This window comes from Phyllostomus discolor, chromosome 2 (assembly GCF_004126475.2).
Source record: "Phyllostomus discolor isolate MPI-MPIP mPhyDis1 chromosome 2, mPhyDis1.pri.v3, whole genome shotgun sequence".
Taxonomy (NCBI): domain Eukaryota; kingdom Metazoa; phylum Chordata; class Mammalia; order Chiroptera; family Phyllostomidae; genus Phyllostomus; species Phyllostomus discolor.
The window spans coordinates 81140623-81166378 of NC_040904.2; the positions used below are offsets into that span (position 1 = coordinate 81140623).

Below are 25756 nucleotides of genomic sequence, written 5' to 3' on the forward strand. Positions count from 1 at the left end.
ATAGCCAGTCATTATCTTTTAAAACATCTGACACATCTTACCTATCCTCTCGGGCATATCATTAATTTTAAATGTCTTTAGAATGTAGTTTGTATTTGAATATGAATTTAGCTTTAATTCAAACTATTTAGTTTTTATACATTATGTTTAAATAAGAATTTAGAGATGAAGAAACATTGCATATACAGCCAACATCACAAACTTTCAAAGAAATATTTCTATGACTGCTTCTGCCATCATTACAGTATATTTGGGCCACCAACCCAATCCTTAAGCTTGATGTGGGCTACAAAGACTTTTCAAACCTCTGGCTGGTCAGTTTCTACTTGCACTAATGTCAGATGCACTAATTCCTAGTGATGGTCACCAACACTGTTGTAAGCACTTCTACATCCCTTTTTCTTAAAAACAGAGTAGATATTTTCTCTCTCTGGACTTATGCACTAACATTATCTCCGACTGGGAAAGAAAGCCTGGCAAACAAAAGTGGGAAGGCTCACCAAGGAAAGTCCCTGGTTCTTTTTCAGATATGGAGAAGCACTCTCCTTTAATGACTGTTCTCTCAGATGCTTTAGCAAATTAAGACCGGACAGCAGCAGTTTTAATTGAGTCCAAGAAATGGGAATAACACATTAGTAGTCTCCTTTCTCCAATCTGACTATCCTCACACTCCTATGCCCCACTGGTTCCAAAATAAGATTAGATCTTAAAGATACAATTATTATCCTTTTATAATAAGCTTGGGGAAGGACATTTGTGTGTTGTAGGGGCTAGTGAAGTGTATAGAGGAGTAAGTGGTAAGTGTTATTATTGGCGCAGGTAAGGGTGCAGACAAACGAACACCCAACTCCTTGTTTCTGTTTATAACTACTGATTCTAGCCTAAAGGACAGTCACTATCAGTAAAAGAGAGCATATATTACATGAGAATACCGAACACTCAACTCCACAGATGTACACACAAACACGCACACCTGGCAAGAAAATTGTATAGCTGTAAGAGGCCTTGGAGGCCATCTGATCCAAATGCTTCACCTTACAAAAGACGCTGATATCCACAGTGTGACTTGCTTCAGACACAGAGCTACTCAGAGGCAGAGCCAGGGCCCGTTGAACTTTGAGGTTACAGCCTTTGGTTTCTCTGTAAATTAGTGGTAGGAAGAGAATAATACAGAAGCCCCAAAAGTCTTGACACTGTGAGTGTTAATTTGGCTATAAAACCCATTTAAAAAGGAAAATAAAAGGTTCAAAGTTATTGTTAGTAAGTATAGGCAGCAAGAAGGCAGAGGGAAAGGAAAGAGGTGAAGTCAGTGTAGTTCAACCAGGCTGCAACAATGGAAAGGGGGTGATAAGGTGAGGAAAGAGAAAACAAATAATAAATGTACATAAAGGTTCTTGGGATGGCAAAGCTCACTTTGCTTTGAATCTGAGAGGTGTGCTAGAAAAAGTCTGTGCTCTGTAGTCAAAGACATTTATGTCTGAACCACTAACTTGACAAGTGACTTTTTCTCTGTATCTTCCAACTAAGCATTTTGCATCCCCCAGACCTCCCCAACTAGCAGGTTCTCTTTCAAACTTAAAAGTGACTTAATCCTTGAAAACAATCCCCCCCAAAACAGCAGAGGAAGTTTATCCTGCTTTACTTTGCCCTGCTTGCACACTGCACTGCTACATGACATGAAATTACACATTAATTGCTTATTTGGTTATTTTCTGTCTCCTGGACTGTAAACTCCTTTAGGGTCAATTTTGTAACCAATTTATCCCTAGCACATAGAAAAGTACTCTAGCTAGTCAGAGGTGTGTCAAAAGGTGTTAGATAAATGTACAAACAAATAAATTACAATTAGAAGCTTCTTAGTTGGTAAGAAAAGAGTATTTCTGAAAACAGTGGACCTTAGTCCACTAGAAGGGCCCCTTCTTCTAGATTTTGTTCAGGATCCCAAAACAAATCTCTACCAGTATTTGAGGTATCCACATAGAATTGACTAACAAACACAAAACCCAGAAACCATATTAGGCTCAGATGAAGTCAAGACAGTCCAATCTGCTGTATAAGCACTATACAGTGCTTGTTGTGGAGGCAGACTAAGTCAGATGCTTCTCTACTGCTGCCCACCTCTGCCTACCTTACTTTAACCTCCTCCCAAAATAATGAGAATAAAGTTGGTCAAAGAATACCAGGTGAATTGCCCTGGGGCATGGAATGGACTCTAATGTAACATATGAAGGAGCAGACTATAGAGGTTTGTCTTTAATGAAGGGTAGATTCCTCTGTTTTTCCCTAATGTCTGTGCCTCAGCTAGAGGCCCAGAAGATGCAGTGACTGGGCCCAAACAGTTTGTCCTTACAGTAACTAGAAACCTTCAGATTGTCTTTTTCCAACCATACATTTGGATTCCAAAGTTCCTGTGGGTAGTCCCATACATCTACCAGATTGTACAGAAAACAAAAAGTGATTTTCCTGTATTTTTTTTAAGTTAGATAACTCCAATGTCAACCTATAAAGCCAGCCTAGGGCTCATAATTCCTTGGAAGGCAGGACAATAGACCAGCAACTGAGTTCTCTACATGCCACACCATGTCATTAACACAGCTTTACTTTTTAGCATCGACTGGCACTGTGTTGATGACAAGGACTAATAAGATCATTAGCTGCTCTTGCACAAAGACTCAGTCATGGTCCAGGATGTTTTGACACACCTCTCACTATAGCTAGAGTACTTTTCTGTTCTTTCTTAATGCACTGATAAAGCAATAGAGATAAGACAGGTCAGTTGTACATAAAAATTAAGTAAGGATAAACAGTGTGGGACTCTTTAAAAAAATTCAACAGAATACAGTCAGTCTCCAAGCTTGCTTAGTAGTGACACTAAACTGACATGGACAAATAGTGTTATCTTAATGGTAAGACTGAAGAGTAGGAATAATGGTTCATAAGTCCAAATTCTGCTCCTACTGGCCCTGCCAGCCATTCACTGGGTAAGCTTTCTGTAGCCTTCACTTCCACAAACCTATAAAAAGGGAACAGTGTCATCCACCATAAGTCACCTCAGTGCTGGGAAAGACAGAATAGTGGGCAGTAACGAGGACAAAAATATAAGCTACTGATTGTATCATTACCGAGACAACTCAGCTGAAGAAAATGGGAAGAATGTGAGGGAAAAAGTCCATACTCAAGCACAGAGGAAAGATTAACATAACTGCAGTACATGAGCCTGTGAGAACTCGAAACCATTATACCAAAAGCAGCCTCAAGGATGAGGTCAGCCCTCCAGGACTGGCTGCTCTGACAGGAGCAAATCTGCCAGATTTATCTTATCTCATGGCCCAGCAGTCTTGGAACAAAAGTTTAAAGGTGAACTAAGTTTCTCTCTCTCTCTCTCTCTAAAATTCTTTTTTTAAGTGAATCAAAACAAAAACAAACCTCTGAGCAGAAATCCTAAGAGGAATGTAAAACATTCATCACATTTGGGTTGACAAGACTTAAGTGGCTGCTGCTATTACATTTAAAGAAAAGGAAAGAGCCGCTTGGCCTAGGACATTGGGGAGAGCATGAGAAAGTTCTCAGGTTTTTTTGCTTAAGACAAAGGGCTATGCAGTGAGATGCTGTGCAAGTCCCTTGATCTACTTGTTAGTCTATAAAGTGGGAATGGCAGAGGAGGTAAATTCACTGTGGAGTTTTGTGAAAATTAATCTTTTGCTGATAAAAGGAAGATTATCTGTTCCTTAAAAATATATCAATATGCTATCAAGATGGTTAAAAACTCATTATTAAAAGAAATGCATTATATTTGAGGTTACATATTATTCTTCAGGCTTTCATGCAACTGGCTATATGGCACACTAAGATATTTTAGATAAAGTTGAGAACAACCTTGTCAAGTTATTTGGAGTTCCACTCATTTCTCCTAAAATTATGCCTCACAAGGTTCTTATAGTCCCATAAAATTCATTGGGTTGAGCAAAGATGCAAAAAATCATAGGCAGCAAAGTTAAGATTCTCTGGCTGTATGTCCTGCATCTGAACTTTATTTAAATTTGTCGCTACGTGATTTCCTCATTTCACTGAATGGTTCTCCCTCCTGAGACGTGACAGGAACAAGAGGAACATCACCCTACTTCTGCTCTAGTAACAAGTGAATTCTGAGAGAAGAATTCAGCTTAAGAGGGGTTATGTTCCCCTCAGAAATGGTTCTTCTCTCCCCACAATCATTTGGTCATCAAGTATATGAGCTCAAACCCATGGAGGGATAGAGAGGTATCACATCTTCAAGGAGCTTACAGTTAGTTTAAGAGCAAAACAAATATATTAAAACAAATTAGAAAGTGCTATAAAACAATATAGAATATTTGTGTCACAAAGCTGTAAGGGGCTGCTGGGAATCAGAAAGTGGGAATCAGCTAGGGTCAGACAAGTTAGGTAACATTCTCAGAAAAGATGGGAACTGAAATGTCAGTGGAGGCTACTGAACAGAGCATTCCAAATTTATTCCTTGGAAGTCTACTATGAAAAGGGCATATGAGGTTAAAAGAGAAAGAAGGCTTGAACCACGATCAGAACAACCAAATTCTGATATTTAAAACAACCTCAACTTTCACAGGAAGGCATCTTAAAGTGATGGTTAAAGTGATAAAGCAGTTAGTACACTGGCAGAATCATAACACCCATTCAGTACCCTATTACACTCCCGTTATGTCAGCCTCCCACAAAATGGTGTTTCACCATCATAGCTGCTACGGGCTTCTGCCAGGCGGGGGCAACAAGGCATTGCCTCAGGGCTAAAGAAGTGCCTTATAGGATGCAGTCCTGAAGAGCTCTTCTCTTACACCCAGCCATAAGTGAAGCAAAAGGTTAAGCTTGTTGGAGTAAATCCATGTCTTTAGTGTCTGACCTCTCTAAAATAGCCACTCTAAAAACCAAGGTTATCCTTTATCCCAATTTCTCTGATAGAAGGGAATTCTTCCTATGAGAAAACCACATTAGTGTTCCTAAATATGTTGCCTAAGAAATAAGTTACTGAGTAAAGGACCAAAGAGAGCAAAGGTTTGAAAGCTAGCCTGAAATTTCCGTTTTACCTGGAAAGTTCTACCATGCCTGAGAGGCACACACACAAAAACAAAAAGACAAATCTTACAACTTGGGCTAAATATTGGGTTGGTCCAAAAGGTTATTTGGTTATTTTCTGTACAGTGGCTCTAGTAGTGCTTAGTTGTCTTGAACTTCATTCGAAACAATTTTGTTGGACTGTATTGTGATAGCTGTCCTATCAGCATGCATTAAAACAAAAACTTATCAAAATTGGTGAATTTTCATGTAGCCATTTTAATATTAAAAGTGGAAGAAAATACACATTTTCAGCATATTATGCTTTATTATTTCAAGAAAGATAAAAAGGCCATTGAAACGCAAAAAAGGATTTGTGCGGTGTATGAAGAAGGTGCTGTGAGAGATTGAATGTGTGAGAAGGGGTCTGTGAAGTTTCATGCTGGAGATTTCTCACTGGATGATGCTCCAGGTTGGATAGACCAGTTGAAATTGATAGCGATCAAATCAAGACATTAATTGAAAACAGTCAGTGTTATACCACGCAGGAGATGGCTGACATAATATCCTAATCAATAAAGTTATTGGCTAAAATGAAAAGTGTGCCTTTTATTTTATGAAAAAAATTAAACAGACTTTTTGGCCAACCCAATAGCTTTTATCATATCCTAGACACAGTTAATGAAGATTCCCTTTTCAGAAACTAATAGTCTAAATACTGCTCCCAGGTGTTAATTGTACTTTCAATTTAGCATAACATTTTTGGTGTCAGACACTCAAAGATTTACTTCTTTACTTTTACAGCACACTTATAATCTTGAACTGGAACAAATGTTTGACATATAAAGCACCAAAACCAAATCTGAATTCTGTGACATTCCAATTAGACTTTTTCATATAGTTATGAACCACTGAGACTAGACAGGTCATAAAATCTCTTCCGATGGAACGAAACATACATTTTTGACATGCGAATTTATACACAATGCTAAGGGAAAGGACTCTAAAAGTTTCATGGAGATTTTTATTCTATGGAACTGATATTTGAGGATCATCAATATCTTTGTAAACCTTAGAGAATAAATTGTATTGCTTTCCCCATGTTGCAGCTGAGGTGACAGGCAAATGAGGCAAGGTCACAGAATTAATAGCAGATTTTGGTCTAATATTCCCTGTCCATTAGAATACATGGCTCTTCTGAAAGTGGCTTTCCTATTGAGAATTGGGGTTTTGCTTTTTTCTTTGTTTTTAGCTGTGAATGAGTGAACTTTAAAAGTGAGGTAGAGTGAAGTCAGTACTTTTTTCAAAAACACTTTTTTTTTTCAACTACATAGTTTGAAATAGTTTGCCCTCCCTTAGAATTCAAATCACAAGATATGGTCAGGGCAAAATTGGGTGGGTATTCATGCCCATACATGAGAGACACTATAGCCTTTTCTTTAATTCTGCTATAAACAGAGTTTTTTTCTCACAGATAAACATAACTAAATGGGTCAAACTCTTGCTCAAGTACAAAACCAGCAACAGACCCAGGGCCAAGGGAAGTGAAGTGTCAAGTCATTGCTCTCATCTCTAGCAGGACTGTTGCTAACCACTGTGACATCTTGATTGACTTGCCCCTCACCCTAAAACACCTTCATCTTAAAAGAACCCAAATTAGAGAAGAGATGATAGGGTCAAACTCTGTGTTCATGAATTCTGTCTTCTCAATGCTTGGAAGTGACAGAAAAGGAAAATGTAATGCAAACAACTCTGAACTGCCAAATTCAGAGCTGGGAAAATTATGGCTCAGATAACTAAAGTAATTTTAATTTTATAGTGTACATAAGAGGACGTGTAAAACACAGACCACAAGAAAAATGATCATTTACATTTCAATGGATTTTAGAATAAAACCTGTGTGTAACTGAACTATACATATGGCCCAATCTCTGGCCCTCTAAAACATTGTGGAGGGAACAGAAACCAACCATCCTTAGGAGCCAGGAAAGGTGGGTGAGGGCATATGGGGGATACTCACTGTGGTTCATGATCTGACTGCTCAGCAGGAAGCCAAACCAGGCATCAGCCTTCATCCTCCAATGGCCCTGACATCTAAATATACTATTCAGTGCTATTAAGTGTTCCCAGTTCTGTTTTCCCCTATTTACTGATCTGTAGCTAAAATAAACTGGGGGATAAAAAGAAAGTTCTCTAGGGATAAAAATGTTTCATATTTTACACTCTTTCGGCTCCTGTCTACCATTTCTCATGGCAAACTATGACTTTGGTAGTCACAACAAAACCTAAGCCTCTGTTGTTGTGGTTTCTAAGTTTCTGTAGTTTGAATTTCCCACTAACAAGTTAGGAAACTTTGGTTTCCCAAGCATACCACATTAGCCGCTGCCTCTGTTCAGGCAGCCACACTACAAAGAGGTGAAGGAAAATCAGTGAACTCATCCACTTGGGCACATGACTGGTCCCTGCTTTGGCCTTTTACTTTAAATCTGACAAACTGAACACCAGTGAATTAACGCATGAAAGCCAAATAAAGGAGGGAAGCCTTTTTCTTAAAGCCTACAGGAACTAGAGGCTTTAAAAAAATTCTTTTTTGGCTCAGAATAAGATTTGGAAACTTTTTAAAAGGGAGAGAAGAAAGAAAAGCAACCTACCAGAGAATAAATAAGTGTTAAGAGAAAGGAATTATACTAATCCTCCAAAACACCTATTTACAATATCTGTTTGAAAACAGTCTGATCTGGGAAGAGAAAAAAAGGACTAACAGAAATTAAAAACAGAAAATTCTGCAGGTACATCAGAATGCGCTTCTGAAGAATTAATTTCTGTTTTCCTCAATCTACTAAGATACAAGATACAAAATGGATTTTGAGCAATAAGAGAAATACATATAAATTTTCTTAGATAAAACACATACATTTTTAAAGGTTTATAGTACTATGCCCTTGAAGCCTGTCTGAGAAAAGGCTGCCTGTTAAAAATATTTTCCAAGAACTTTAAGTTCCTTGAAATGTTCTATGGAAATGGTATTTATGACAAACCCACCTCCTCTGGGGAACATGATATGTTATTACTGGCAAAGTCACAAATTTTTAAACCATCCAAAAATAATTATGTATTTATGCCAAATGACTAAATTTGCTTTATTATTACAGTGATTAAGAGAATGTTTGCTAATGTCTCATGATCAAGGCTCAAAGTAGCCATGAACCTACAGAAAATACTGTGACAAAACAGTGGGTTGCGAGTGGTGGTGATTTTCTGTGCTTTTGACAGGCAGAATATTGCAACATAGAAATTCACTGCAGAGGATGGTACATACATGAGGTAGGATGTGTGGATGTATATCATGGTGGTGAGAAACATGATTTGGAGTTGGTGTTGTGGTTCTGACAATTACTAGCATTATCTTTAGAAAATTATTTAACATCTCTGAGCCTCAATTGCTTATTTGTAAAATAAGGACAGTAATACTTGCCTGCTATGACTGTTTGCAGGACTAACATGCTACATGACATATAATAATTGCTTAATAAATGGTAATTATGTTATTCACAGACTGTAAAAAGAAGAAACTGTTTACCATGTGACTGTTGCATAGTTACTTCCCAAAATGGTACTAGTTCAAAACTGGAATAGATGCAGTTAAAAATTTAACCAGTATTTATTGAATACCAATTAGGTGCCAGGCACGATACTTAAGCTAGAAATACAACATTGAATAAAACAAATAGCTGACCAGTTATTGAATAAAACACACACATACTCCTATTCCCCTACTTCCATGAAAGTTACATTATAGCAGGAGAGATAGCCAGTGATCAAATAAGTAAAATATAGTAGTATGCCAGATGGTACTAGAAGAGATGAAGAAGGGAGTCCAGAAGCTCCCTGGGGAAGCAGCCAGTACAAAAGCCACAGGCTCTGCTGTATTCAAGGAATAATATGGAAGCTGGTGCGACTGGAGCAGCCTGAGCAAAGGTAGGAGGGGTCAGAGAGCTAAGGAGGTGAGGACAGTGCAGGGATGAACAAATGAGCACTAAAAACGTGGGATGGAAGAAAGAGGAAACTCTCGAGGTCAGTACTCTGTCTGGGCTTTCTGGAATGTAGCCTGGTTAAGTGGAAAGAACACATGCTTTGCAGTCAGTGAGTTTTTATTCTGGTTTGGTTATTTATGCTGTTTGGTAATTATTTAACCACTCTAAATTTTAGTGTTTTGGTCTCTAGCCTCATCTCTAAATTGGTAAAAATAATAATTAGACTAGGATTAAATAAATCTTTATACTTAATCTTCCTGGGCCTCAGTTTCCCAACTAACAAAATGCAAATACTACACACAGACCTTATAAACACAGATATATAATAGTCAAAATGCTGTTTTAAAATTATAATCAAATATTATTTTTATAGTCTATGTTAGTATTTAAAGTTTCAAAGCAACAAAAGTATGTGACTCCCATTCCTCTACATCACTTGATAAAATACCCTATAAATTTTAACTGTTTTAGCATGGAGTAGTAAAGATCTATTTGGCAGTCATGTTTCACTCCCTTTTCCTGCCCCTGTTTAAGAATACTGGTCTAATGGAAGGATTTCCAAGAAAATGTTTAACTGCAAAAATCAAGATGAACTGTGTTTATAGTAAGCTGTATTTTTGGATAAAAAAGGGAGAGAATAAGAATCTTTATTTATATTTGCTTGTTTACTCATATTAAGACATTCTGAAAGTACATATAAGAAATTAACCAATGGTTATGGGTTGGGGGGAGAATAGGCAGATGGAATAATGAGGTGAGAAGAAGATACTTTACAGTATACCTTTTAATATACATATTTGGAAATATATATTATGTATTTGGGAATGCATAATAATCTAAAATCTAAGTAAAATTCAGACTTGCTTGAAGGGTTAAAAATGAACAAAAATGAACTTTGTATAATTACAAAGTTAATTATACAACAATATAAAAACTGCAAATGACCTATTTCTTGGACAGTTTGGGCATCCCTCAACCTATTATTTTGTATTGTTTCTGAAGTGCAAAAACTTTTAAGCTATCTTCAAAAGTTTTCTCCATCTTTTTCACTGTGGAAACCAAGCCCAGAAGTAGCACATACAGAAAAAGACTGTTCCCTTCAGGTCTGTGCCAGATAGGTCAGCCCACCCCATTTGAGTCGGCAAATAGACATGTCTAGGAGTATCTGACCCCAGCAAAGAAAGTGTACGTTCACTCTCAAGGGACGAAGGATGGGGTAAGATGAGCAGAACATCAGAGAGGCTTTGGGAAGGTCAGCTGTTAGCATCCACTAAGTGATTTGCTGACATTTCAACAGAATGAACATTCAAAGCATCATTTTTTTCCAGGAAGGGAGAAGAGCTATATGGTGTAGATCTGTAAACAAATGGAAAATGGAAAATACTGGCTCGTCCCAAATACACTTGAGCAGCAGATAATGAAGAACAGTTATAAATGTCAGAGACGGCTAACAGAAAAAGATCAAGCAGAATTTTTTCAAAAAAATTAACCATGCCTTAAAATGATGGTTTTCCACCAGAGGTGATTTTTGTTCCCAGATTTTTTAACAATGTTAGGAGACCTTTCTTGGTTAGCACAACTGAGCCGGGGTTACTGGGTTATTTCTGGCATCAATATGTAGAGGCCAGGGATGCTGCTACACTCACAGGACAACCCCCATAACAGAGAATTGCTTTAAAATGTCCACTGTGCTAAGGCTGAGAAACCCTGGCCTGAAATGACAAACAGTATGGGTATCCACGTGCAGGGCTGAACAGATGCATGAATGGCCTGAAGGCAGATGAGAGTAAATAGACTGTGTAATGATACCTTTCATTGTGGTGTAAATTCTGACTCCCTCTCCCAAGTGACCTCTACCTTAGGCCAGCACATTGTGGCTGAGGTGCTCTTCTGTGTTGTCTCACCGTCAGTACAATTTTCTCCTTTTAATGGCAACATGTATTATGACAGGCAGTAGGCTAGGAGCTTTTTTGTCTGGATTATTTTGCTTAATCTTAGAATGACACTATTATGAAGGAGGATCCAATATTATCCCCATTCTACAGATGAAGAAAATGCAGTCAGATAGCTTCCTCTGTCACACTAGGTAGAAATTGGAGAAGTCAAGATTGAACTCTGAAGATCGAACTCAAGAATCTGAATTTCTCCCCCCAGCAACTACCGGCCGCCCATAGTACTCCATTGACTCTTTCCTACTGGTGCTTCAGTGTTAGCGAGCATACTTGCTCCCTGTCAGTCATCCTGGCTGCCTCTTGCTATTCAGCCACCCTCACTGTTTACTGTTATTTGCAGTGGCAGTAGGGAACAGGCAGAAGAAAGCTACCTTGGGGCAAGCGTGGGGTAAGACAGAGAAGAACAGAGGTCACAAGGAGTATAAAATCAACCACAGAAAGGGGCAGGATGGAAAGGGGAGAATGATCAACAGTGAGAGTATTAGGAATCTGGGGATAAGCCCTATATCACCATCATATCACCAATTGAAACTTAAAGGCAGCTCTGCATGCTATGTATCAGGCAAGGTACTCTTAGAAGTTCAAGAGTGTGCACGCGCACACACACACACACCTGTGACAATCCAAAGCTTCACATGCTGGGTAGCTTTTTGAATGCTGCTCCTTAGAGAGGGGCAAGGCAGCCAGAAGAAGGCATCATGGCTATCTCAGGTCCAGATAGGCCTTGAAAGATCAGGGAGACACCGACCTGAAACTTTCAGTCTGCCATGGACATGGAGTCTCAGTCTAATGAAAGGCTAGCGCGCGCGCGCGCGTGTGTGTGTGTGTGTACGCGCTCGCGTGCATGCGTGTGTGGTGGTGGTGGTAGTGGTAGGCATAGTGTAGTAGTAATTACAATGGAATATCTGGAAAAAAGTGTTATGTTGTCAGAGGACTCTTTTTTTAAATCCTCACCCAAGGATATACTTACTGATTTTAGAGGGGAGGGGAGAGAAAGAGAGGAAGGGGGAGAGAGAGAAAGAGAAACATCAATTGGTTGCCTCCCGTATGTGCCCCAACAGGGGATAGAACCTACAACCTAGGTGTGTGCTCCAACTGGGAATTGAATCCACAACCTTTGGTGCATGGGATGACACTCCAACCAACTGAGCCACCCAGCCAGGACTGAGGACTCTTTTTCAAATAATTAAGAATGCAAAAAGAAAAGTGAGTAGGCTCTTAAGCATAGTAGTGTATTCACAGTAATTGGTTTTTAAAAAGTTCCCTCTTGATAGCTATACTATACTCAAAGCAAGACAAAAAAAAATCCACTTGAGTAAATTGCAAAAAGGAAAAAATCCATTTGAGTAGATATTTTTTAATGACAAATTAAAATGTGGGATGGGCAGGCACAGCTTAGTGGTGTTAAATGAACATCCATCATCTGATGGTTCTCTCTAAAAAGCTCCTTAAATGACAATACAACATTGAAGAAGCGACAATGCATGACTCAGGCTCGAAGTAGTTATCCCAGTACAGATTTACACATGCTGTCCTTTATTGTCACTTCTGTGTTAGTTCCCATTTTTCTCTCCCAGGCCTACACTGAGCACCTTTCCAAGTCTACCTGGCCCTTTGATTGAGGTGCGGAGAGTCTTTCGTTTCCAGCCCAGAGTACCTAGTCTCAAACTGAAAATAGTCTCCTTGTAGCCTTACTCTCCAAGCTCTGTGTCTGTTAGCTCTCAGACTGGTCTTTTTCTGGTTCTGAAACCTCATCTTTCAGTTTTTCTTTCTAGGAGAGCCTTTGTCTCAGTTAGTTACTTTGCTCTTTTTTTCTACTTTAAAAAAAATGAGATTTGCCCCAGACCCAGGTCCCTCTGCTCAAGTTGAGAATTTCATGAACTCTCAAGATCCAATTTCTCTGTTAAAAGCTCCCAAGCACCTTATAATTAATAGATCATCTGATTATTTGTATCTTCTTTTTTTACTTTCCCATTCTCTGGGGAGCTAAACAAGATTATTCAGGTGATGAAAAGCCCTGACTAGTGATGTCCAATTTTTTACATTATATCCCTCTGATAGCACCTGAAGACTCTTCCATCACTCCATGCCCTAACCCTTATTTCACAAGGAAGGAAAATGGTAATCCAGCTTGCTGGATCTGGACCCATTTTTGGTGTCTCAAAATGATCTCAATAATGATGACAGGATTTTCAGTAACAAGGACATAAAACAGACACAGATGTACACTCATATTCAGCTAGCAGATGCCAAAAAAAGTGTTACTGTTCTTCTACATCTTGCTGACCAAATCAAATGAATTGAGCATTACATTATGACTATGGTATGCTGTAGCTGTAATTTTAAAAAAACCTTTGACTTGTGAGAGAAATAAAAGGAAGCAACATACATGGAATAAAACAAAGACTAGTCACAGCTATTTTTATGAGTGCTCCTAAAAATCAGACTAAATAGTGAAAAGTCCCATTGAAAAAGGGAGTAGTGCAAGGAAACAAATTATAGGCTCAATTACCAAGAACCTATTTCAGCCTAAGGAAGCTTTCCAATAAATGCCAGATTATCAAAGTCTAGCTGTGAGAGCAGATATAAAATTGAATAAAGCAGTGTGATATATATATGTAGTTTTCTGCTTAGTAATTAACATGTAAATCTGGAAGAAAAAGTAATGTATTAAACTAGCTCTGGAAGAATGAAAGCAAATATAGGAATTGAGCTTTGTTAAAGTGAAGTTACAAATTTTGGATTGAGACATATAATTTTATATTTCATATACCTTAAGAAAGGCCAAGCAAGATTTGATATCATGCTATTTGGTTGTTGATGGGAAACTATTATAAGTTATGACCAGGGTGATCTGTGCAAGTATACAAGCAGGTTTTGACTGAAAAAGGTAAACTGATAAGTAAAAGCACAGTACCTTGTGCAGACAGTAGGTGCTCAATGTAATTGCCTCGTAAAGATCTGAAATGAATGAAATGTCAGCTGACCTGCATGCACATCACTGTGCAGATGGACCCATTTAAAAACCAGACAACTTGGTGGTTTCAATGCCTGTTTTCAAAGAGTGGTTTCAAACAAAACCCAGTATCTTATGAAGACAGTTTTGTCATTTAGGATTTTTCTAAGAACTGGGAGAGAGGGATTTCAAAGCAGAGAGTCTTCCATCTGTGGTAGGGAGCAAACAACTGGTTTTATTAATGATGGAAACATTGAAACAGTGACTAGGCCAGTAAATCTGGCGACTTCATCAGATTGAAGCAAAGGGCTTGCTTAGTAACAGCTTGAAGACGGCGACTGCTTAACAAACCAGAGACTTTTCCAGAGAAAGACATTTACCATTTAGGCTTCAATGGTCTGTCCTTGTGAGTAATGGTTCTCAAAGTGTGGCCCCTTTCAAGAAGTCTGTAAGGTCAAAGCTATTTTCATAACAACACTATCTTTTTTACTCTCATTTTCTCACAAGTGTGCAAGGAGTTTTCCAGAGGATACATGACGTGTGGTGACATCAGGACTGTGACAACGAATGGTATATATGAAACAGATTTGAGAATCCAGCTGTCTTCAGTTAAGCCAGACATTAGAGTTTGCAGACATATAAAACAATATAACTTTCCCCACTGTTTTGGTTTGAAAAAGTTATTTTTTATAAAACATGCTATTATGTTAACATATAATAGGTTTATTAATGAATAAATGCATATTTTTAAAATGGGTTCCTCTGAATTTCTAAAACAGTAAATATTGGTATATATAGCCCACACAATCAAAAACTCTTTAGAGCCCTCAGTAATTTTGAAGAGTGTAAAGGAGTCATGAGATAAAAAATTTGAGAACTACCACTCTGGACCTTTTACTGAATTGTACTGGAACTGTCTGCTCATTCTTTCCCAAACAGCCTGCAGACTCCAAGAACAGGAAACTCTTTTTCATCTCAGCACAGCCCCAGTACTAACTATAATCATTTAATGTTTTTGCAAAGTAAATGAACAAAAGTCTTGCCATATTCATAACATAAAAAGTTTAAATTCAAGATCCACATAGTGAATACAGTCAAGTTTTTGGAGTTGTTCACTACTTATGGGTTGATTTCTATAGCTAACAGAAAAAACATAATGTCATTAATGGCTTAGAACTATTGCTAGCTAGTTCTAAGTTTATATGGGCCAGGTGACTGAAAAACTGGGTAAGAATCTGGAAAAGTAGAAATGTAATTAATGTGTTGGGATGGTCAGATTATAGATGAATATTTCCGTTTCAATTTCATTCACTGGTTTATGTAATATTCCTTGTGATAAATAAGCATATTTGTCCAGTAGAGTTCTGGACTCTGAGAAAAATAAATAAAAGAACCACATCTTTGCAGAGATGAAATAACCAAAGGCTAGTGAGGGGACAGGATGTAGACGTTGACTGCCCATCTCTCTTCTCCAACCAGCAAGCACATACAGTTCTAACACAGGGATCTGAAGAAGGAAGAGACAGAGATGCTCCAAGTCTCCATTCTTTCTAGAAGCTAATGTATTTGGAGAATACCAATGAGAAACCCATTTACACCTCATTTTCTTAAATATCTAAAACCATGCATATGGTAAAAAAGAAAGCATCCTATTTAAAAGATGAATAAAGTGACTTAGAACAATGTTACAGTATTTTCAACAGGAAGGTATATTTGCTTATTCTTTCATTCATTCAAAACATACTCATTTAGTGCCCTCTACAGGTTAAGGGCTTTGTGGTGGACACTATAGAAGACAAAAATGAATCAGACATGTGTCTTATTTTTAACAGGCTTATATTTTAGTAGGGTTGATAGTAATGAACAAAAATAAGACCAAATGGAAAGTGGTGAGAACTATATTCAATAATATAAATTATTATGAGTATGGCTGACATTATCGTAAGCATTTGAGCACATCATGTTTCATTTGTGTGTTACATAAATACATATTATCAACACTCAGTGTATCACACACATGCTGACATGTGTGTATAAATAAAAACTGAAAACACCCTCAGAACATATAATTTATAATAAAGAACCAGTATCATAGTTAGTACCAAAGAACATTCAAGATGATAGATGTGGTATTTTAAAAAAAGCAAGAAAATGGTATTGCATATTAATAGTGATAAACCACAGTAAGCTATAACAGTTCTAAGTCATACTAGAAACTGTAAAGAAAAGCTGTAATAAGATACTGCTTTAAGCCAGTTTGGATTTAACTGCCTCACATTTGTGTCCATAAAACCAGCTTCCACAACCTGTTTTTATTGGACAGGATTCAATGAATGTTCCTATAATCCTGTGGTGTCAGTACTTGAACATGAATATGAGTACTCCAAGACAGTAGTCCTTAAACTGGAGTACACATACCCCTGAGGGCAGCAAAGACTTTCCAGAGGTACAAGCATTGGAGAGCGTTAAGGGAATCAATGTCTACATCTGCAGTTCACACACACATGCTTTCCAAAACTGATCTGCCAGAAAAGGTGCTTGTGCTCTGAGCTCTCCCTTTCCAACAACCCTTTCGAAATAATCTTATTACTTAAAATCTTACCAAATGCATCTCCATGGGTTAGAAACACCTCTGGGGCACAGACAAGGGGAAAGCTATGGAAAGATTCCTGAGAGGGTCCAATGAGAGACCAGCTGCAGTTTCAGAACCAACCACTGGATGGAGCAATGTCTATTACTTCATCTAGACAAATTCAGGCAAGCTCCTATGCCTCGGCTTTTTCAGAAGTCGATGGTATTTACACATTTACTTAAGTTAAAAAAAAAAATGAAATCATACTTTTCCTGAATATCGTATTTGGGTGGCTGGTTTGCCAATGATGACTCTAGATTATATGGCAGAGGTTAATATATATCTTTTCAAGTATTTACCTTGAATAAAAAATTCCAGATACCAATTTTAAAATGTGTGAAGGGGTACTTAGCTTTTAAAAATTCTTTTAGAACAAAGTACTAAAGAGAAATTTTTTTTAAAGATTTTATTTATTTATTTTTAGAGAGGGAAGGGAGGGAGATAGAGAGAGAGAGAGAGAGAAACGTCAATGTGTGGTTGCTGGGGGTCATGGCCTGCAACCCAGGCATGTACCCTGACTGGGAATCAAACCTGCGACACTTTGGTTCGCAGCCCGTGCTCAATCCACTGAACTATGCCACCAGGGCTGGGAAAATTTTTTGAAGATTTTATTTGTTTATTTTTAGACGGGGGGGGGGGGGGGGGGGGGGGGGGGGGGGGGGGGGGGGGGGGGGGGGGGGGGGGGGGGGGGGGGGGGGGGGGGGGGGGGGAAGAGAAGGAAACATCAGTGTGTGGTTGCCTCTCATGTGCCCCCTACTGGGGACCTGGCCCACAACCCAAGCATGTGCCTTGACTGGGAGTTGAACCATGACCCTTTGGTTCGCAGGTGGTGCTCAATCCACTAAGCCACACCAGCCAGGGCTGAAGAGAAATTAAAAAAAAAAATCCCGTTTACAATAGCATCACAAAGATAAAACTCTCAAGGATAATTTAATCAAGGAGGTAAACAATCTGTATAGTAAAAACTGTAAGACATTGATGAAATAACCAAAGATACAAATAAATAGAAAGATATTGTGTGTTCATGTTAAAAGAATTAATTTGTTAAAATGTCCATACTATCCAAAATGATCCAGATTCAGTGCAATCCCGATTAATTCCAACAGCATTTTTCACATAAATTTTTTTAATCCTAAAAGATATATGAAATAAGACCCCTAAAAGACCCTGAAGAGCCAAGCAATCTTGGAAAGTAGAACAAAACTGGAGGCATCACATGTCCTAATTTTAAACCAGAGTGTAAGCTATAGTAATCAAAACAGTATGGAATTGGCATAAAAACAGACACATAGAACCATGGAACAGAATAGAAAGCCCAGAAATAAACCTATCCATATATGATCAATTAATTATCAACAAAGGAACCAGAATATACAATGAGGAAAGGATAGTCTCTTCAAGAAATGGTGCTGGGAAAGCTAGATATTCCATGCTAAAGAATGAAACTGGACTTACATCATAAATGATGAAGCTATCTTACATTACATAAGAAATGAACTCAAAATGGATTAAAGATTTGAAACCAGGACCTGAAACTGTAAAACTCCTAGAAGAAAACATAGGGGGCAAACTCCTAGACCTGGTCTTGGCAGTGATTTTTTTGGCATTCATACCCAAAAAATTAAACAATTAGGATTAAACCAAATGAAAGCTTCTGCACAGCAAAGGAAACTACAACAATAAATGATAACCTGTGGAATGGGAGAAAATATTTGCAAACCACCTATGTGATAAGGAATTACTATCCAAATACACAAGGCACTCATAACTCATAGCAAAAAAACAAGTAACCCACAAAAAATGGGCCAAGGACCTAAATAGTGTTTTTTTCCAAAGAACACAACTGGCCAACAGTACATGAAAAAGTACTCAACATCACTATCATCAGGGAAACACAAACAAAACCACAATGAGATATCAGTCACCACCCGTTGAAATGTCTATTATCAAAGGAGGCACAAATGCTAGCCAGGACATAGACACAAGGGCACTCTTGTTCACTGTGTGAAGTAAACTGGTACAGTCAATACGGAAAACAGTATGGAAGTTCCTCAAGAAATTAATAATAGAACTAGATCGAGCCATCCCACTTCTGGTATATATCCAAAGTAAGTGAAAATCGCTATCTTGAAGAGATATCTACACTTCTGTGTTCATTGCACCCTTATTCACAAGAGCCAAGGTGGAGAAAGCATGTCCAACAACAGAGGAATGGATAAAAAAAAATATGACTCACACACACACACACACACAGGGGTGGGCAAAAGTACATTTACATTTATAAGTACAACCAAAACCATTTATTCTTTGCATCATTAATTATTGTATTTTTTTATATGACAACTGTACAACCTACTTTTGCCAACCTCTGAATGCACAACATGTGTATATACAGGGTCCAGCAAACTGAGGCTGCTTGAGTGTAGTAGTAGGGTAGTAACATGGGTGGAATAATTTTTACTTTTAATTTGAACATTTCATCTAAAATGGTCTTTCTGTGTGCGTGCGTGTGATGTTGTTATGTTCAGAATTCCATGCTATGATATTTGTAGTAAAAGATTTGTAATAACACAGGGCAGGGCATTATTTGTGTTGGACCCTGTATATACAATGTAGTATTACTCACCCATTTAAAAAAAAGGAAATCCTGACATTTGCGACAATGTAGATGTAAATGGAGGGATTATGGTAATGAATAAGCCAGGCAAAGAAAGGCAGGTGTGTTCTGCTTAGTATCACTTATATGTGGAACCTAAAAAAAAAAAGTTTACCTGACCAGTATGGCTCACTAGGTTGGGCGTCTTTCTGCAAAGGAAAAGGTCATCATCAGCAGGATTCCCTGTCGGGCACACACCTGGGTTGCAGGTTTGGTCCCTGCTAGGGGCACCAATGACAGGCCACAAATCGATGTTTCTCATTCATATTGATATTTCTATCCCTCTCAATCACCCCCCTCCCCTCTATCTAAAAAAATAAATAAATAAAATCTTTTAAAAAATAGTTTAACTCATAGAAACAGAGTAGAATGGTGGTTGCCGAGGGCTGGAGATAGGGAGAGGCTGGTAAAAGAGCACAGTTATAGTATGAATCAAGTCTGGGGATCTAATGTATACTGTGTGACCAGAGTTGACAGTACTGTGACACAACTGAAACTGACTAAGAGAGTGGAACTAAGTGTTCTCACACACACAGGAAAAGGTGCATATGTGAGGTGATGGATGTGTTAATGTGGTAATTAGATGAGAATCCTTTCACAATTTATGTATATATTAAATAATTGTGTTATATACTTTGAATATCTGACAACTTTATTTTTCACTCATACCCCAATGGGCTAAATTTAAAAAGTAGATAACATGTGCTAAAGGGAAGTGCCATGATTACTCTTTATATGAACAAACTAATTGTACATAATAAAATAATTATTTCAGGAGAGGTAAGAGCAAACATTTGAAAACTGCTGCTCTGTGCAATATGAATGAACAAGAATGCATGCACAATGGTGAGACTTCTTCTTCAAGTGGACAGTTTTTCTACTACAGAGAGTGCTCCTGGAGAAAGACACTTTGTCTGTGGACCAGGTCCCTGCCATAGTTTTTGTTCTTTGTTGGAGAGGCAATGTGATATGCAGAAACAGTCTTTGCCCTTCCTGACCTTTCTGACCCTTGATTTTCATAACTGAAAAATAGAGATAATAATCCCAAACCCTAAAAATTTACCATGATAATTAGCACCAATAGATGTACTGATTTAGCTCACAGTTTGGCAACACATCGCTGACACTAAATAAAGAATGGTAGTTATTATATAGTCTCCAAATTTTAGTGTTTGGGCTGTGTAAGGAAAATCACCAATTAGAACTGAAATTATTTACTACCTTTTTGAGGTGAAAATTTAGCTACTGACCAACCACCTATAATATGCATATTCATTCATTTTTCCAGTAATGTGGACAGGTGTTAGCTAATTCAGTCATGATATTCCCTGTGAGAAAATGAATGGCCATATAGGTTAGGAATACAGGCTGTGTCCACAGATTGTGGTATAATCAATAATGAAGAACTGGCTGTGTTAATACTCAGTCAGAACACCATTTCTGATGTATACTCAGTAAAGCCTTACTATCCACAGTCATCGTGGCAGCATCACCTAGTAGCTTGTTATACTACGAGATTTGAGGCTCATCCTTACCTGCTGAATTGGAATCTGAGATTTAACAAGATTCCCAGGTGATTTTTAAATGCGCCTAAAACTGTGGTAAGTACTGGTAAAGAACAGGCCCTTCACAGAGAAAACACTGGGTGTGTATGTAACTCAGGCAGGAACTTTCTGTTGCATCTGTTTAATTAAAGCTGTGTAAGGCAGGGCTATGGAGTGTCTAATTTCTAACGATAGACTAACATATAAACAAACACCACACATACACAGATCAGTGGTTCTCAGCTGGGGACAGCTGCCCTCTCCCCCTCTCTTACCCCCTAGAAGACAATGGGCAATGTTTGGAGACATTTTTGGTTGTTACAACGGGTTGCTAATGGCATCTAGTGAGTAGAGGCTAGAGATGCTGTTCAAAATCTTATAATGCACAGGGCATTCCCTACAACAAAAAATCATTTGGCCCAAAATGTCAATAGGGGAAAAAGGAACAATAATTTGACTATACAGCTCTGTGGAATGAATTTCATAGGTGGACATTCTGCATCTCAGGATCTACGCTACTTTCAAGATTATGGGTACCCGGGTTAAAAGCTCTCAAAACCACTTACTTGCTTTTCCTAGCAAACCCAGAGTCAATGATAACGTGTATTAGCATATAAAGTCAGTTAGCATCAGTGCCTAAAACCTGTTAAGCAAAGAAAAATAATGGAGACAGAAAACTAAGTTACTGTTTGGTTTAAAACCCAATCCTACTGAAGAAGGAAGTGGACGTAGACCCTCACCTACACAACCTCCTTACCCAAAAGACACTTTCACTGTGTACAATCCCTTGTCTGCAATTTCAAAAATCTAAAGACTACACAAAAGTTTTTGCTAAATTGTGGTAGCAAAGCTTCTTACCTGAACTCATTTAGCAGCAAAACCTGAATAGATTTGAGGCTATTAATTATCCCACTTAATGTAACCATTCACATGGTTCACTGCAGAAATATTTAGAGGTTTGCTTAGAAGGTGGTGCCACAGGCTTTGCTGGAGCTGTTATAATATGTGGGTGCTCCTTCTGGCCTTTCTAAAATTTGAAAACTAGGGGGAGGTAGAAGAGGTTAAAGGGGAGGGGGGTAGGATAAATGATGATGGAGGGAAACTTGACTTGGGCTGGTGAACACACAATACAATATACAGATGATGTATTATAGAATTGTACCCCTGAAACCTAAATAATTTTATTAACCAATGTCATTCCAATAAATTCATTAAAAAAGTAATGTTTGAAAACTTTAGGGTTTTTGAGAATATGTGACTTAAAAAGTTTTGGACAATGATTTGGGGTAAGCCCATTCACCATACCAGAAGAAGTGCTAATTTCAATACAGTAGCATAACTAGTTTGTTGTCTCTCTCTCTGTCTGTCTGTCTTTCTCTCATACATGTACACAACGCCACAATGTAATAGCTTTACAAGCACAAGCACCCAGCTGGCTCCAAAAGGGTTACATCACTGGTGGTCTACCTTAAATGATGGCTGGGGTATAACTCTTTCTGCACATAAACTCCCGTTTCCCTCCAGACGGGCTTTACCTGACTTGCTTGTTGAGTATCATATGCTGTGCTCATGAGACTGGCCCAGGGAAATAGCGGGTTGTTAGGAAGAAAGTAGTAAGGAAATGCTGAGAGCAGATGTATTCAAATTGACATTTTTATGTGCCTACCTTGTAAGATAGGGCTTAGGAATAGATGGGGATGCCCACCAATTTCCAGAAACCACAGAGATATGTGAGGTTGCACCATGCTGAGAAACGTGCATCATGCTTGTTGCTAAAAACACTGAACACAATGGGAACATTTTAAACTTTTTCAAAATCCTTCTTGTCTGTCATGGCACTGCCAAGATTCACTAATCACCATTAAATTTTAGTGGTCTTTTCATTACACTGCGAAACAATCTCCCCCGCCTTTATATTCTAAGAAAACACACCTTCTCATGAAAATGAAATAGCATATGGTATTATTTAAATAAGGTGAAAAGAAATCTTGAAAAGGTTTTGTGAAGCTGTGCTCTGATAAAACTCTAAGAACAGTGATGTAGAAGAGGGGAAAATATTTTGCTGCAATTATGCTCAGCACATTGTTTAACACAATTCTAATGCTAAGGTTGGAGAAAGAAGCACTTTGCTAAAGTCTTTGTAACTATTTCACCACTACAGCAATGCACCCATGCACTCTGTCACCGGTCTGAGGAGTTCCATGACCATGCAGGAAGGAGCTGCCATATTTCTATTCTCAGGCTCCCAGGTGTCTCAAGTAGGGAGTGGGACAGTCTTGCCAAGACTGTGGATGAGATCATCATTAACCCCACCCAAGGATCTAGCCCAGCTTCTCAAAATTTCTGGGACCACAGCCCTTGGCCCAGCCTCCTGTCAGGTTCTCAAAACACGGAAAACTAAAAGTGGATGCTCCCCACAAAAAGTATGGAATTCTTACATTATACAGTTATTTTAAACATGTTCCTCTTGTGTAGTGTAATTACAGAAGAGCAGATTAGGATCTCAAAAATACTCTCTTATTTCCAAAAAGCCTCACCCATATTAGTTCCCTTTTAAAATGTCCTCTCAGATCCTTAAACAACTTTTAAAAAGAAAGTTCTCTGGCAATGGCAAGGATAATTATCCAATAATTATCCAATGCATTGAATAATTAACTCATTCCTAAGAGAAAAGATGTATTAAAATATTATGAACTTTTCATGCTTGACCAGAAAACAAATATTTATAACTTTCATCCATGACAAGTATTTCAGTTCAATTCTTCAGGGATTCCATTCTATTTTAGCTTCTGTATAACAATACTTCAAAGCTATAATTACACTCTCTATAATCAGCCCATTCCTAGTGTAATTAAGAGTACCACAAATTTAAAACCATGAGCTTACTACTAAGGAAAAAAGTATATAGAAGAGAGACAGTTTATGTTTCATGTAAAGTGCCCTCCTGTTATGCTGACAAATTTAAAATGTAAAAAAAAAGCTACAACAGAATCATTTTTAAGAGGATATCATTATGTTCCTGATATAAAATTTTTCCTCTAGCATCTGACTCTCATCAATAAGCTCTTTCCTGCCCTGGCTAGGTGGATCAGTTGGTTAGAGCATCATCCTATACACCAAAAGGTTGCAGGTTCAATTCCTAGTCAGGGTGCTACAGAAGGCAACAGATCGATGTTTCTCTCTCTCCAAAATCAATAAATATATCCTTAAGTGAGGATTAAAATAGGTAAATAAACAAATAAGCAAGCTTTTCTATCAAACCCTGTGCTCTTTCCACATATTACAAAAACCATAACCCCCTTCAGATGCCTCTCAATTCCCTTCATTCAACTACCATCCACTATGGGGATAAAGAATATGGAAGTGATTCCTGGAACAATGTCATGCTAGTGTAAACGAAGCTTGAATTGACAGAGAAGTCCATCAGTGGAGTACATAACTTCTAAGCAATGTGAACAAAATTTTACCTTAACTATGAATCAGGAAGTCGAGCACCAAACATTAATGTACACATATTGTAATGGTTCAGGCAAACTATTTGATAAATATAATAATAGCCACATTAATAAAAAAACATAATTGTAACTAACACCATATGGTTACTATGTGCCAGCACTGCGACAATCTTAGATGAATTATCTCATTTAATTTTCACAAATGACCCTTGAGATAATACCATATAATTATTGCCTTCATTTTTCATGAGGAAGTTGAAGCTCAGAGATATTAAACAACTGTCCAGATTAATTAGCTGGTAAGAGCAGGGCCAGTCCTGAAGCCAGGTCCAGCTGAGTCTCAAACTTGTGCCTGTGTTTACAGCCTTCAGGCTAGACTGCATATGGATTATAAACTATGCAAGCAATAATTTAACCCAAATATTCTTGCCATTACTTTTCTACTAAGGCTCCTGGTGAACTGCAACTGTTACCAATCAGTGAGGTACAGGGGGATTGATTGATGATAGAAAGCAGAAAAGCAAGATAACTGTTTATCAAGATTCTCCTCTCCCATCAAATTCAAGAGTTTCTGTATCCTTAACAACTGATACAATCTTTCTAAATGAAAATTATGTAAGAATTTAATCACAGCTGATAAGTTACTAAAGCACCAATCACAAAATAGAATGCACTTTTGTATTTTTCAGATTAAAGAAGCTAATTGACCAAGAAACTGAATTCCAGGAGAAGAAGGAACAAGAAAAGGAAAAGAGGGTCGCCACCCTGAAAGAGGAGTTGACCAAACTGAAGTCTTTTGCTTTGATGGTGGTGGACGAACAACAAAGGCTGACAGCACAGCTTGCCCTTCAAAGACAAAAAATCCGAGACCTAACCACAAGTACGAAGGAAACACATGCTAAACTAGCCCTTGCTGAAGCCAGGGTTCAGGAAGAAGAGCAGAAGGCAACCAGACTAGAGGAAGAACTGCAAACGCAGACCACAAAGTTTCACCAGAACCAAGAAGTAATTATGGCGAAGCTCACCAATGAGGACAGCCAAAATCGCCAGCTTCGACAAAAGCTGGCAGCACTCAGCCGGCAAATTGATGAGTTAGAAGAGACAAATAGATCTTTACGAAAAGCAGAAGAGGAGCTCCAAGATATAAAAGAAAAAATAAACAAGGGAGAATACGGAAACTCTGGCATCATGGCCGAGGTGGAAGAGCTCAGGAAACGTGTGCTAGAAATGGAAGGGAAGGATGAAGAGCTCATCAAAATGGAGGAGCAGTGCAGAGATCTCAATAAGAGGCTCGAAAAGGAAACATCACAGAGTAAAGACTTTAAACTCGAGGTTGAAAAACTCAATAAAAGGATTATGGCTCTGGAAAAATTAGAAGATGCTTTCAACAAAAGCAAACAAGAATGTTACTCTCTAAAATGCAACTTAGAAAAAGAAAGGATGACCACAAAGCAGTTGTCTCAAGAACTGGAGAGCTTAAA

The 25756-nt window shown here is 38.2% G+C and overlaps 2 protein-coding genes and 1 long non-coding RNA gene across 3 annotated transcripts in view; 1 reads left to right on the forward strand and 2 right to left on the reverse strand.

The window, feature by feature from the left end:
• CMSS1 (cms1 ribosomal small subunit homolog) overlaps window positions 1-25756 on the reverse strand; it is a 382714-nt gene that overhangs the window by 328847 nt on the left and 28111 nt on the right. The window lies entirely within an intron of this gene.
• The window catches only part of FILIP1L (filamin A interacting protein 1 like), a 289091-nt gene that overhangs the window by 258132 nt on the left and 5203 nt on the right, over window positions 1-25756 (forward strand). Inside the window, 1 exon segment of the mRNA XM_028505248.2 lies at window positions 24965-25755. Coding sequence (XP_028361049.1) covers window positions 24965-25755 — 791 coding nt within the window.
• Window positions 10776-24966, reverse strand: LOC118498877. Its single transcript, XR_004901367.1, has 3 exons — window positions 23093-24966; window positions 18604-18610; window positions 10776-10787 (listed from the first exon to the last, which is right to left on the reverse strand). It is a non-coding gene; the product is annotated as an uncharacterized LOC118498877 (long non-coding RNA).